The 15,286-nt window shown below is 40.0% G+C and overlaps 1 protein-coding gene across 4 annotated transcripts in view; it reads right to left on the bottom strand.

The window, feature by feature from the left end:
- Nucleotides 1–348: 348 nt before the first annotated feature.
- Nucleotides 349–15,286, bottom strand: part of Rnf145 (ring finger protein 145) — a 44,369-nt gene continuing 29,431 nt past the window's right edge. For all 4 annotated transcript variants that reach the window (XM_074057668.1, XM_074057667.1, XM_074057669.1 and 1 more), the window contains 6 exons: nt 14,206–14,381; nt 10,936–11,076; nt 7,264–7,446; nt 5,329–5,476; nt 4,083–4,439; nt 349–1,944 (listed from right to left, as the gene is read on the bottom strand). In XM_074057668.1, the coding sequence (XP_073913769.1) occupies nt 1,513–1,944; nt 4,083–4,439; nt 5,329–5,476; nt 7,264–7,446; nt 10,936–11,076; nt 14,206–14,381 (1,437 nt within the window). In that variant the 3' untranslated portion in view covers nt 349–1,512. The remainder of the gene's footprint in view (nt 1,945–4,082; nt 4,440–5,328; nt 5,477–7,263; nt 7,447–10,935; nt 11,077–14,205; nt 14,382–15,286) is intronic.

Below are 15,286 nucleotides of genomic sequence, written 5' to 3' on the forward strand. Positions count from 1 at the left end.
TCCAAAGGTGAGAAACTCCAGGCCCAGTCTAAGCGCTGCTTTTCTTAATGTCATACTGCACTGGTGCCAGGCTAGCTGGGGGGAATCACCTGGGAAAGTCTGAGAGCATGTTCCCAGGCACCCCAAAGACCGATTCCATAGGTCTCATGTGGTGACCAGAAATACATTTTTTTTTTTAAAGATCCCCAGATTCTTCTGACACACTGCTAAGTTTGCTGCCACTAGTGTGTGATCAACTGGCCCTTCCCAAGGTATCACTATCTTCAGGGCATTTGTGACAGGGATCAACATATGTTTAAGACCAGCTAGGTAAGAACTTTACAATAATAAGTCACAGAAAAAAAAAGGTTATCTTCAAATTTAAATTTATTAAGACATTCAGCTATGTCTGCCAGTCTACATCCAAATTTGCTACTAAAAATAAAATAAAGTCACATCCTACATTAGGAATACCAAGTCTGAAAAAACACTTTTTGAGCTAAGCCTATTGTATAAATAAATGACTAGTTTCTTTTCATATCAAAATTCCCATAAAAAATTACATTCCCCCCTCCCCAGTTCTACCTATAGCCATGATGAATGTAAAAATTTAAATATGACACATCCTTGTCAAAGAAAAGGTGCAAAGTCTATTAACAGCTTTAAAAGTGGCATTTGCAGTGTGATCATACAGTTATGTACTCATTTCCAAAGTGCAAATATTGCCATAATTTAACACTGTTTTGATTCCGTTGCAAGAATGAAACATTACACAGGATTGAAAAGTACACCTAGGCCTTTATCAGTGCCCTAAAGCCCCTCCCACTTTGGCCTCCTTCCTAAAGCGGACTCCAAAGTGCTCATTAGAGTTTTAGTTCACTTCACACAGCCAACGAAGTACACAATATATTAACAAAAGTTCCATGTACATGAAAATGATGGAGACTGTCATACAGTTCAAGAGTCTCAGGTACGTGAATGAACCCGCAAGGCCCAGCACCCCCACCCCGTTCCCTGAAGCGCTCTGACTCTGTGTGCTCCAATCTTTGCATAAATCAATGCTTCTACATCTGTGATTTCACTGCAGTGCTGTACAAGAACTCAGTGATTGCCTGGCTGAGTTCCAACCCACTGAGGGAAAGGGGGTGGAGAAAAGGGCTGGTCACTGCTCATACTTTATAACAAGAGCGATCCTGTCCCACAGACAGGGAAATGCCAGTTCTGCTTCCACCTGCTTCCTCCCAGGCTGTCCTCCTGCACTTTATCCTCATTTTCTTGGCCCCTTGCAAACACTCAAATCTGATTTCATATATCCCTCTCAAACCAGGGGCTGTCCCGAAGTTGCTGAGGTTGAATTTTCTTGGCAAACCTCTACAAAACACCAGCATAGAACATATAAATACATTGTGATTAGCATACATTGCAAAATTACTCCTCCAACACCAGGGGCATGAAAGCAGGAAGTCTCCCTTGAGCGTGCTTCCTGGGGTAGATCTTGGAATGTCAGTTTCTGCCTAATTCTCACACATTCATTCACTCCTCAGAGCTGAGCTGAGTCCCATCTGGAACCACATTCTCCAGACCAGAGGCTCCTCTCCTCTCGGCTGACTCAACGGGACCCACTTCATCTTCCACACCGCAAGGATCCTCTTTGGGGTCAAGGGCGCCTTCCTGGCTTTCTGGTCTTCTGACAATGCACTCACTCCTGTCCCCAGAACCTTCTGGTACCCCGGTCCCTGGAGGACGCTCACGATCTGGGGGCTCGGGACCTTCCTGGCGTACGAGGTTTTGCTCAGCTGCAGCTGGAGGCTGTGGTGCCACCTCTGTTCCTAGTCCTGGAAGCTGGGAGGAGTTTTTGAGGTGACAGTGACACAGAGGGCAGGTCTCCTGGACATACAGCCATTTCTTAAGACAGCCTGCGTGGAAGAAATGACTGCAGGGCGTGATCACAGCAGACTTCATGTCCTGAAAGAGGGCCAAAAGGAACCTTATAAATGTCCACCATCGACTTTTACTGCTACCCCAAGAGTTCTGGCTCTAACATTTCTTTCTAACAGAAATAGAAAATCGGTAACACAGATCTTAGAACAAAACTCATTTTATTTCATTAATAATGCTGTCACTATCAGAGACTCTCTTATAAAAATAATATAAGAACCACTAGCTAATTGGGGAAAAAAACAGAGAAAAACAAAAAACGAGGAAGGAACTATCTTCTTGACTGGGTATGCCTAAGTATGAAATGCAAAGGTCCCACGACTGTAGCTGCACGAGTGCTTGAGGCCCTGGATGACTCAGGTGTCATCATAACCTCAGGAAGGCTGATGAATGCATGGCTGTTCCCCAGAGTTATGCCTCCACACATGACCAGATTATACCATGACGAGGGTGTTTGCAAGGAGACAAAAATCAGCCACCTAACACCAGGGTATTGGCAAGGAAGTGGCAATGATATTACAGAAAATGTATACACCCAGTTCTTAAGGTCTGGTCTACATAAGCCAGTGTTTCTCAGCTTGCATCAGAACCACTCATTATGAACGCATTCTTGGGCCACCCCAGACCTAGTGAATCAGGACATATGAAATGGGATTCATAAATCTACAGTTATAACAAGCCACCCACACTACTTTCATGCACTCAAGTTTGATAACCACCAGATTAAGGAGTGGCGTCCTCTGCATTAACAGTCCTTGTGTAAGATACATTTAAAGAGGGAAGGCTGAGGGCATCAAGTTAAAATGGTAAGGATACAAAAACATTTGGTGAGTCAGCCATTAATTCTGTTTCAAGTCCCAAAACAAGGAGGTGTGAATATCCCAGAAATTCCTTGCCAAGAACTGGTAACCCCTAGGAGTAAACTTTTAAGCAGAAAGCCATCCAAAGCAAAGCAGCCAGCTGGAAAGCTAAGCAATTCTACTCCCATTTTCCACATGACATCAGCAGGTAGTTCCAGCACCTCAAAAAAAGTGATGTGACAAGAGGAAATATACAAAGAGGACTCCTGAATCCCAAGATGGAGTATTTATTACACGCTGCCTGCTGAAGCTGATGTGCTCAAATCTGTCCTTGATGTGCTCTGCTGAGGACACAGAAGTGACCTAGCAATGACGAGCTGGAACACACTTATTAACATAAGCAGAGTTAAGCCTGGCAACTCATCTTGGGGGACACCACTTCTCAGTCCCCTCAAACGCAAAAACAACTTGGCAGACATTGCTTTGCTAGAATTCAAAAGTCTGTTCTAGTCTTTAAAAAAAAAATGTACTTGTATTTTGCTATGAAACAAAATTCTTACTCTAGGTACTTCACACACAAATACTATCAACTCTACCTGAATGATAAGAGCAGCCCAGAAGATAATTCTTGTGTATTCAATGACACTATCCACTGGCCTGCACTCTTTAAGAGTGACTCAGAATGGAAGATGGTTTCTACCACTGCTGGTAGTTTTGTCCACACTGCAACAGTGCAGTCATCCTCTTGAATAAGTGGTAATCAAACTCTAGGCCTCTTTTTGCCAAGGTGGTTTTTACATATTGTCTTAATTTGTATTATAAGGCACTCATCAGCTCTCTAGGGAACACGTGCCACAGATGGCAGGCAGGCTAGTTTCCAGGGTACACTGATGGCAGCCTCCACCACCCCATCCCACAATGCCCAAAAAGGCTCCAAAACTTAGCTATGCACAGGTGAGCATGTTAAGAGCATGAGAACTTGTTCCCCACCCTCGGAATACTACGGCCAGGAAGGAAGAGTCAGACCTTGGCACACCACTGTTCAGAGCTGCTGACTGCTGATTAGCAGGATACATTTGAGAGTATGTGTAGTGTGTGTGTATTCAGGAGTAAATATAAAATACACCTGACCTGTTTTTCCTTTATTTATGGGTGAGCAATAATGTTGAAAACAACAAAAATTAGAACTCGCACTAAATTAGAAAGTTAATTTAAAAATAAGTATTTTATTAGGGCTTCAATAATTTCTAAGGTCGGTTTAAAAAAAAAAAAACCACCTCAACAAGTTAATTTTGTCTGGAAATTCAAGTTGCATCGGTCGTATGGTTGCGTCCCTCCCAGGTGGATTCTGCCTGAATGGGTTACCTGGTAGCAGATGGCACAGATATCGTTGTGTCTCTCAAGCTGCTCTTCTGTAGCGATGGGCAGGGATTTAATCTTGTTCACGGCATCCCTACGGAGAAGGAAGCTCTTCCAGCCCAGCTGCGCCCGAAGCCACACGTTATAGTAGGAATGGACAAAGATGATCATGGAACCCATCACAGTCCACTCTCCAAAGATGGTCTCCGAGACGCCGTAGGCCACCACACACAGGGCCACAAGAAACTCCAGCAGGCGGTAGGTGCCGTTCACATAGTAGATGACATCATCCATGTTCTCCACAGGCTCTTTTCTGAATTCCTCAACCATAAATAAGACATAGATAAACAGCGTTCCCAGAACCTGAAAAAAAGGCGTATGCAACATTCGTCATAACCATTAAGTAACACATTCCTGCTTCCTGTAAGATGCCATGTCTAAAATCTCAAGAGGACCCAGGAAAAGGAAAATAAATAAATACAATCCAGAGAAGAAACCAACGTAGTTACCATGTGGGTGACTTTAGTAATCCAGGTATTAGATTCCAAAAGGCCACACCCCAGACATAACCTTTCTGAAATGACTCACTGAGTAACCAGTTTTCTCTGACTCATCCAAACCTTAACAATGCTACCTTTAACTGTCTGTTTCTCTAATCATCCCTGTTCCTCAATTCTCAAAGAGCCTTCACTTCTCCAGGGAAAAACAAATAAATCTTAACTGCCAGGGCTACATTTTCTTTTATTTCTTACTGACCAGGCAGCAAAGATCGATCCACTTCTAGGGCGATGTTGGTTATATATGTGTACAAAATACAAATTGTGTCTCTCTGTGTGACACACACATGTAATACACACTTATATTATGAAACAATGTGTACTTTTGAGTAGGTATCTACCTAAAAAAAAACCCACTGCAAGTAAGCTACAAAATATTTTAGTATTTTGTGGTTGCTCATCAATTAAATATTTATATGACATTTCTGTATTATACCATTCTGAAAAAGAGAAACTGAAAGAATTACCTTGATTTACAAAACACTCACAGCAACACAGACAGGTTGACCTAGCATTTAATAACATGCCTTCTGACTACTATGTTCAAGTACATGCAACATGTGCAGTTCAGGTAAAGAGAGGGAAATGGCCGCCTGAACAGGCCTTTAAAAGTCACTAATCTTAAAAAAGCTTAATTCTTGTTGGGATAGAAAATAAAATCGGTTATTATAAAAACTAGCTGACCCCAGGCTTACCTGAAGAGAGGTGAGAATGCTACTGGAAATAATGATAAGAAGCCAAAAGTCCATGTGGAAAAACTGGCAAATCATGTAGGCCATGTAAGCAGGGAACACTAGCAAAAATAAGCAAAGGCTCACAGCACGGAAATGCTTCCACAAACTCCTGAAGAAAGAAGAAGCATTCTTTTAGAGTCAGGAAGCCCCGGCTGCTTCAATCACCTTAGCAGTTACAGAACTAGCCGTGCTGTTCACTTTTGGAGCCACTCGTGCTGGTCCCTTTCTTTTGCTTTAGAGAAAGTCTGGGCACATAGCTCCTGAGAGCCCACTCTTCTCACCACAGGCAGTGGGGGGGAGAAGAGAACCTGGAGGTTCATTCCTGGTTTTCCGCCCACAGGCTGATGCTGCTGCAGCCATGAGCAACAACAAAGTCCCACATCAAAGCAACTACCCAGATCTCAGTTTGCCCCCTTGTCTCTACATTTCCAGCACATGTGATCTGGGGGAACGAAGCTGCTACCAAGGCTACTCAGCCCCTAGAGAGCCACAGAACTGGACACATTGGTTCTCAGGACAGTGCAATTGCTGATTTCTTTCTCTTTTCCAACCTTTCTATAGATCCTATCAGTTTCATTAATGCACACTAAATTAGTGTCATTAGTAAGGATATTATCAGAGAAGAAAAAATACTAGCTACAGTTAGGTCAAAAGCAACCACTTTCAGATCTACTAAATGGCCTTGAGTTCAACATCTTAAATGCTTCTATGCAAAAACCTCAAACTCCCAAAACAAATTCCAAATAACTATAATTAAGTAAGATGATTAAGACTACCTGAAACACATCCAAGAGCCTATTTAAAGTGATTCTTTCAGCCACCCTAGCATTAGAGAAACGAAATGTATACTATGGGAATACAAAGAAAACCTAATGAATGATAATTAAAATGTTAATTTTTAATATCTACAATGCTACCTCCCAAGGAAGGAATCGCCTGCACCAAGCAATAAATTCAGATTTCTATAATCAATAATCAAAATGTAAATAGAGCACTGGGGAAAAAAAGTGACACTGAATTTTCCATAATTTCTTTCTATGAACTGTAATAGACCAAAATAGTAAGGTTTTTTTCCTTTGTTCTTTTTATGTGGGGCTGAAGATAAACTAAAGGCATCATGCGTTCTAGGCAAAATGCTCTACCCCTGAGCTATAACCCCAGCCCTCAAAATAGTATCTTGAGAATCTGTATGCAGGGGCTAGCAAGGGAGCACAGCTACTCGTGTACACTTGACCATTGCAAGGTCCCTCTCTATGGGGAAGCTCTTTCTCTTGAGCACAGGGTGGGAGGCAGTGCGGGAGGAAGGGGCCACTGGCCCAGCTAGTCCGACCAGCTGAATGGGCCCTGGCAATGAACATCCTCAAAACAGTATCTTCAAAGGACTAACAGCTTGGCGTTTATTTCTTTTAAGAAATTCTGCAATGTAAGAGACATTAATGTCATCTGGTACCACAAAGTCATCAAGGATCCCCACATGGCCTCAGCAAGTTGCAACTGTCTGAAATAAATGCCATTTTTATGATTCCCTGACTGCCTTTAATTTTCTTCACTTGGATTTTTGTTAACACTTTCTCTCCTTTAGCTAGCATCAGTTAAATTATATTTTATTTGACATATTTACTAAACCAAATATGCTTCACGTTTTTCAAACTGGACAAATATAAAAAGTATTAAATACCCCTGAAGAAGGGTTCATTTATAATTTCATAGCCTCTGACCTGACTTTTAACTCCAGAAATCTTGGAGAGGAAAAGCAGCAAATATCAGAAAAGTAAAAACATAAATTTGTTGAATCATCTTAACAGCAACGATCCTCTCATTTTCCGTCTTTCAGCACACCCCATATCTTCACACAGTGAATCTGTGGAAGAGTGTCACAAGACTCCCATTGCTCACTTATCTCTAGATGCGCCCAGCGCCAGAACGATGGGGTCTGCGATCTCCAGCATGGACTGCAGGATAGAAGCCACGACGATGAAAAGGATGATGCTGAGCAGGAACGCCCGGTGCACCACCTGCAGCTCTATCAGCCCCGTCTGCACCGCCAGGATTAACAGGGTCACCCCCTCTGTCATGCCCCTGAAAAGCAGACGCTTTCAGTGTCAAGTGAATCATCCAAGCCTCATCAAGTAACTCTAAGAGAAGGCAATTCAAAGCTTCAACAGCTGTTTCATATTTTTAAATCAGTTCTGACAATGCAGTCTAAAATCCTGGCGAGGACGTGGAGTAGCCTCCCATCCTGCAACACTACGGTGTGACGGCACAGCCATGTGTGTCCTGCGTATGCAAAAGCACACAAGCTACCAGGTCAGCATAAAATGAAAGGAAAGCAACTTGTAAGAGAAATGCAAGTTTTCTCACCAGAATTTATAATGAGCACATACTCCTGCTGTTCTTAAATACCCCCTGGATTTTACCTACTTACACCACCGTCAGCTACAGGTATAAAATACAGGTGAATGTTTTCACAATTGTGAAGAAAATATCTCTTTAAAAAGATCTAAGAGATATACCCAAAAGACTGTGACACAGGTTACTCCAGAGGCACCTGCACACCCATGTTTATTGCGGCACTATTCACAATAGCCAAGTTATGGAAACAGCCAAGATGCCCCACCACTGACGAATGGATTAAGAAAATGTGGTATCTATACACAATGGAATTTTACTCAGCCATGAAGAAGAACGAAATGTTATCATTCACTGGTAAATGGATGGAATTGGAGAACATCATTCTGAGTGAGGTTAGCCTGGCCCAAAAGACCAAAAATCATATGTTCTCCCTCATATGTAGACATTAGATCAAGGGCAAACACAACAATGGGATTGGACTTTGAGCACATGATAAAAGCGAGAGCACACAAGGGAGGGGTGAGGATAGGTAAGACACCTAAAAAACTAGCTAGCATTTGTTGCCCTTAACACAGAGAAACTAAAGCAGATACCTTAAAAGCAACTGAGGCCAATAGGAAAAGGGGACTAGGATCTAGAGAAAAGGTTAGCTCAAAAAGAATTAACCTAGAAGGTAACACACACGCACAGGAAATCAATGCGAGTCAACTCCCTATGTAGCTATCCTTATCTCAACCAGCAAAAACCCTTGTTCCTTCCTATTATGGCTTATACTCTCTCTTCAACAAAATTAGAGATAAGGGCAAAATAGTTTCTGCCAGGTATTGAGAGGGTGGGGGAGAGAGGGAGGGGGCGGAGTGGGTGGTAAGGGAGGGGGTGGGGGCAGGGGGGAGAAATGACCCAAGCCTTGTATGCACATATGAATAATAAAAAAAAAAAAGAGAGAAAGATGAGGTGAATAAAAAAAAATTAAAAGATCTTAAGAACCACAGATGCAAAACAAGGTAAATACAAATAGTTTTTGATGCTTAATTTTCATGGAAAAATATATAAAGTCAAAAAACTTTTTATTCTATTGGCTTGATTTATAAAGAACCTTCACAAACAAGTAAAAAAAGAGCAAAGGAGAGGCACCATCTTAAAAACTGCCCATTAGCAAATATTTCAAAGTTTGATGACACCATGAGCTGGTTAAGAAATGTGAGAAAAAGAGCAGACTAATGTTGAGATATACACAGATAAAATATCTGTGGAGAAAACTGGTAATAAATATAACGTGTATACCCTTCAATGCAATAATCACACTGCTAAGAATTCACTCTATGAGTGTTCTACAAAAATTAAGATAAGATACACAAAGGGCTGTGGAGTGGCTCAAGTGGTAGAGGGCCTGCTTAGCAAGTGTGAGACCCTGAGTTCAAACCCCAGTAACACCAAAAAAAAAGATACATGTACAAAAGAAGGAAGATACTAGTGCAACGTGCTCTGCGACACCATGGGAGACACTCAGCAAAACTCCAGATGCTGAAAAACTCAACAGGACACAACCCGGTGTTTTCACAAATAAAATGCAAAGAGAAAAAAGGTGGAGCACAGGGATCTAAATATTAAAGGAAACCCCTAGAAATCAACCAACTGCAACATGGTCTCCTTTGGATCTAAGTTGAGTAAACAAAGCGTTAAAACAGGAAATTTGAGGGCAGACAGTGTGACTCAGGTGGTAGAGCGCTTGTCTAGCAAGTGTGAGGCCCTGAGTTCAGCCCTCAACACCACCAAAAGAAGGAAAACAGAAAAAAAAAGCCATGATTTTAAAAGGGAAATTTGAACAACTGTAACACCAAAGAATTATTTCCTTAGGAATGCTTGTTGGATTACAGTTAAGTTTTTTCAAAACATTTACAGACTGAAATACTTAGTGGTACAATGACGTTGTGTCTGGGGTTTTCTCCAAACACCTATAGCCGGGGAACCACAGAGCTGGGCCACAGCAGGTGGACCCAAAGGGGCAGGTGTGACATGTGGCTGGAAATAGGTAGTGGGTATGTGTGGGTTAATTTTACAATTTTCTCAACTTCACTAGCTTGAAATTGTCCTAATTAAAGGTTTAAAAAAGAGCTGTACAAAGATACTCACAGAAGCATTACTTTCTAATACCAAAACAACAAAAAAGCTATATCCACATTAGGGAATACTATACACCTTCACCAGAAAGAATGAGGTGAATCTTCTATGTGTTGATGTAAGAAACAAAAACTTTCTCTAAAACATCAAATGGAAAAATAAGGCACAGAACATTCAGAACATTGCTTTTAGAAGGTGGCAATGAATAAAACCATACTTTTTTCTGTAAAATTTTTCAAGTAACCTCTCTTCAAGAGGTTACCTTTGGGAAAAGGAAATGGGATGCAGAGGGTTGTCACTTTGTGTTTTGTATCTTACAAATGACGTAAATTTTGTAAAACTTTACATGAACTATTCCTCTTTCTTGTTCCCTCCCCCCGACCTTCTCTTCCACACACATCCTTTTCTTTTTCCATTTTCAAGTTGCTGGCTGGGACGAGCAGGAAGACTATGCACCCCAAATATTTAAGGACTTTAAGAAGAGGTTATGGATGGAGCAGGGGAATTTGACTCAGATATACTGTAGGTGCTTTTGTAAATGTCACAATGTACCCCAGTAAAATAATATAATAAAAATAAAAAAGGAGTTATATAAACTATATAAATGAAACCATTACATTCCTAAATGCAGATAATATGTGTCATGAGCAAGTCTTAGAAACAAGTTTCTCAATACCTGATCTTAGCAACAGAACAAAAGGATGACCATTCTATACTCTCATTGATACAGCTTCTGAACCTTTGGTAAGTCATATTCAAATTATGCTCAAACATACAGAAGAACTTTAAGACAAAGTATTAAACAAAGAAATCAGACTTTCAACACAGTTACGTTTAAAACTTCAAATGGGACAAGGCAAGATTTCAAAAAAGAAATCTAGAAAAGGGAAGTGTGTCCAATATCCATAGTAACACACATACAATTAGAATACATCTTTTTACATGGGAATTTGGTTATTTTTTCAAAGTACTTTAATAAAAACTCCTCAAAATTCCATTTCCTCTAAAGTTCATCAACCAAAGAAATTCACCCTGACATCTTCTTCAGCCATCTATAGGACTTAGGATTATTTGGAATCATAAAGTAAGGGTTACCTGTTCATGGCGGGATCATTCACGAAGGCGCGATAGCCCTGCAGGTAGAACTTGCAGAGTGTGAGAACACCCAAGGCAACAAAGGAAACCGTGAAGACCAAGCCCAGCAGGGAGTACGGGGTGCTGCAGCATTCTGCAATACTGGGAAAAAGCAGGAAGACTTTAAGTCTCTAAATAACCACTTGGTTTGATGAGATCCTCATCAAATCATCTCAAACAAAAATCTGAGGTGAAATCACCCAATTACTCCAAAACTTCGATCATCATATTTTTATTCAAAGCTACATGTTTTTTCCCAGCCCTTTGGCAAATGTCTAGTACACAGCACCATACCTGAAATTGAATCTTCATTTTAGTTTTCTATCATCTTCTTCAAATGCAGTAAAATTTGGAGCTTAAATCTTGTTCAAACCTCAAGAACATGCTATTAAATATTCAAAAGAAACTTGTTCTATTGTCCATTGTTTCTTCTGAAAATGTTTGCCGTTCAAATTGTTCAGACTGTACTGCTAATATGGTTCCTTGTTATAGCTCCTTGTCTGACCGCCAAACTGCTACAGAGCCTCCACCCACCAAGAAACCCTCCCACTGTAACAGTATCAAACACATGACCAGTGTTTAAAATTCCAATTTCATTTCGATTTAGATGAATGTTACTTCACAAGCACGCCCCATACAGTCCAAGAATGCTTAAAAGTAATTTTAATTTTTAAAATTAAAATTCAATTTTTAACATAAAAGCTTGCTTTTATATATAATTATAGAAAGCTTATAAATCAGGTTAACTGGAAGACACATGTGTACGTTGTAAGCATATGGACTATTATGCACTAATGAACTGGATTTAGCATTTACATAGCAACAACACCCTAAATTGGAGGATTCCATCTGCACCACATAAGTACTTCCTTCAGCAAATCACTGCCTATCCATTACCACAGAGCTCCATGCTTCTATACATCTTTCCTACATGGTTGCCTGTTTTTATGTTGACCGATATACATTACAAAAAGGGTAGAGAAAAAATCTGGTTTTCTGTTAGAAGCCAAATATCCACTAGTGATGGTGGCTGATGGCTGAAAGAATAAACTGTTTGAACTTTGCTCACAGAAATCATTATGTAATACAATGCTTACACAAGTTGTCTCCAATTTTAAAATAATGCTAAAATTTTACTTCACTCTCATTGGAAAAGGCTGAAAATCTACTGAACGTGTCACCATGTTTACAAAACTCGTTACCCTGAACGGTATGAACTATATAATTTAATTACATGCACAATAGCAGCACGTTCTTTTTTTCTCTTACTTCAACAAATGATGTGATGTCCCGTTCCCCCTTCCCCCAAACAAAGGAAAGCATATTAAAGAATTCAAAATTTCATCCTAGCTTTAGACAGCAAAAGAATCTGGGAAATTTATAACATTTTTCTTCCCCTCGTTCTTTAATAGAAGATTTTAGTTTCTACTTTTTGGCTATAAAGAAAATCTTTTTGTTTTACAGTTGTTGGCCTGTTTGTTTAATAAAGGCATTCTGATAAACCTCCAATCTTCTTTTTGTAAATAAGTTATTTTGGCAAGGAAACACATACATGTAACCTGGTACACAAAAGCATCAAGCAGGCCAAAGAACTAAATGTGAATTAACAAAAGAACCAACATAGAAACTTTCCAATCAAAAGCCAAATCAAAACATTCTCATCTTAAGAAAGGATAATTTATCCTGGCTATGTGCAGAAAAGTAGAAAGAAAAACTTGCTGGGCAAGGTCTCTAAAATCTCAGTATTATTTTCCTACTATGTAAAGAAGTCCAAATTCATTCATGGTTTAGTGACGCACTAAGCCCACTAGACACCAGGCTCTACCTAGTCTGACTTTGCACTGCAATGGTAACTATCTGGGTTAAAGCATGGAAATTTCAGCCCCACGCCACAGTTAATATTTCAACCACAGGATAGTACAGCTCTGTCTCTTAAATTTAGTTGCTTTTTGGATCATTTAAAATTCCTGCAAAAAACTCCATATTATTTACATATAAACAAATACTAAACTTACTTAACACTGAGTTAGTCATTATAACATGCAGACTCTGTTAACAGCAATGCTGCATGTTTACAGAAGCTGCTTATGTGACTCAGGACCAGTAAGTTTATCCAACTTATTTGCTAAAATAGGTATCGCTCCATCACATTTTAATTGGTATTGCTTTCAACTTAATAAATAACAAGCTTAAACTCCCCATTCCCTGTACCACTTGGTACACAGTTCTTCACAGACTCGATGACTAAGAAGCAATGGCTCTATTAACTGGAACTCAAAACTTGCATCTGCCTTACTTTCCAAGAAGACAGGTTTCCATCCTTGCCTTTTAAAATGACAACGAAGCAGGGAACTAAGTTGTACACATGTGTAGATTTTGAGGGCTTGAGATTTAACTCTGAGTGAGAAAAATGACAAGTGTGGATCCAGGCTAAGCTCACAGTAAAGACATGCAGTGAGAAAAGGACTCAACTCACATGGACTCAATTAACACGTAAGACTCAAACACACACACACACACACACACACACACTCAACTCACATGGACTCAATTAACACATAAGACTCAAACACACACACACACACACACACACACACACACACACACGTCTTAAAATCAAGTCCCAGAATTCTTTTGGGTTGGATGACAAAGTAGTACATTTCATCAATTATTTGACTATCTCAGTACTGACCCAAACATGACAATATGAGGACATAGCACAAGTATACATAAAAAAGTCACAAGCTGTGGACACAGATGGGGTCTGAGTGCCAACTCTGCTTCTGGTAATGGTGTCACCTGGAGCAAGTCACTCTTGGTACCATACAGTAATGATATTAAAGGTACCTGTCTCTCAGGGTTGCTAGGAAGATGAAATGTGAGGGAAAGTATTTAGTAGTGTGACATATATTAAATACTTAATACAAGCTAGTATTTTTGTAATTATTTTTCTCTTACTGACAATACTTCAACTCAAAAAACTGAAAAAAAAAAAACAATGCTTTTAAGCTTTGCAATGTACCTTTCCACAGATCACTGCTGTATCAGCCAAATCTATCCACCGGGCTTCTTCTGTTAGCATTCCCTGCATTGCCAGACCTGGGCATCAGCTGAATGAAAATCCCGTTGTGCTATGTGACTGATAAAAGTAATCTGCAAAATTTACTAATCCTAGATCTTAGTTTTCTGTTCCTAAGGTTGTGTATATGACCACAAGATCTCATCAATTACCTTGTCAGGAAAAGGAAAAGAAGCCTCTCCCGTGATGCAGGCTGATCCCGAGTGCTGAAATAGGAGTAAATCTGGAGAGCGAACAAGACGAGCCAGAAGACCATGAAAAGAACAGGCACCACTAGCTGGTTCCACAGGGACATTCCCAGGGCTAGAAGGCCATACACCTCCACTACCTGCACACAAAAAGAACGCAGAAAACATCTTAAGTACCTTCAATGGCCACTTTTAAATACCTGAGTTTAATCTGAAGTGAAAATTAAATAGGTATTCTTTCTTGCAATATTGTTTCAGTTAAATTCCTTTACAATTAGCTCTACACAGAGAAATGGAGTTTTAAAAAAATTTACTGAATTTTGCATTATGATTACCACTTGACACACGCAGGGGAAAGCAACAGCCACCTGCCCAAATGGTTCAGGGAGAAGGTCAAAATAAAGTCAAATTAAGAATAAAAGTAGTTTAGGAAACTTGGCTAACATTCAAGTCTAATTAAAGTAATCAGAACTAGCATGAATGATACAATACTGATTAAAGGAGTAGGAGAAGGGGAACTGCAGGGTTGACGCAGGACTGTCATACGCAGATGGTTTAATGGGAGACCAGGTAATTAATCACTGGAGAAGTTTACTCTGGTACACAGCGAAGAGAGGACGGATCAATTCCCCTTGCTCCTCTTGTAGACATCAGCAACCGTTCTCAATTTATTTGGTTTGCCAAGCACGTTAACACCAGCAAAAAGGTGCACCTTAAAAAGATTATCCTTGACTCAAAAATTAGTTTTCTAGTTTATAAAACAATCTCTTACATAACTGATTAGCAAGAATCAACTCCAAGAATCTGGTTTGATCAGTGATCAACAATATAACCAAGTTTCTAGTTACTAACGCAGGGACCTGACAATCAGCAGAGCTTTGCCAGGCAGCCCGCCAGTCAATTGTGTTGCTGAAATCTCTCAATGTGATACCAGAGTGTCACTAATAAGGGATAAAGAGCTTTAAGCATTAAGTTAAAATTATTCTAAATTAAAATATTTTTCATCAGGAAAACAAATATTTTTTCTAAAACCTAGTCATAATTA

Source organism: Castor canadensis, chromosome 16, assembly GCF_047511655.1.
Source record: "Castor canadensis chromosome 16, mCasCan1.hap1v2, whole genome shotgun sequence".
In the NCBI taxonomy this organism is placed as follows: Eukaryota; Metazoa; Chordata; class Mammalia; order Rodentia; family Castoridae; genus Castor; species Castor canadensis.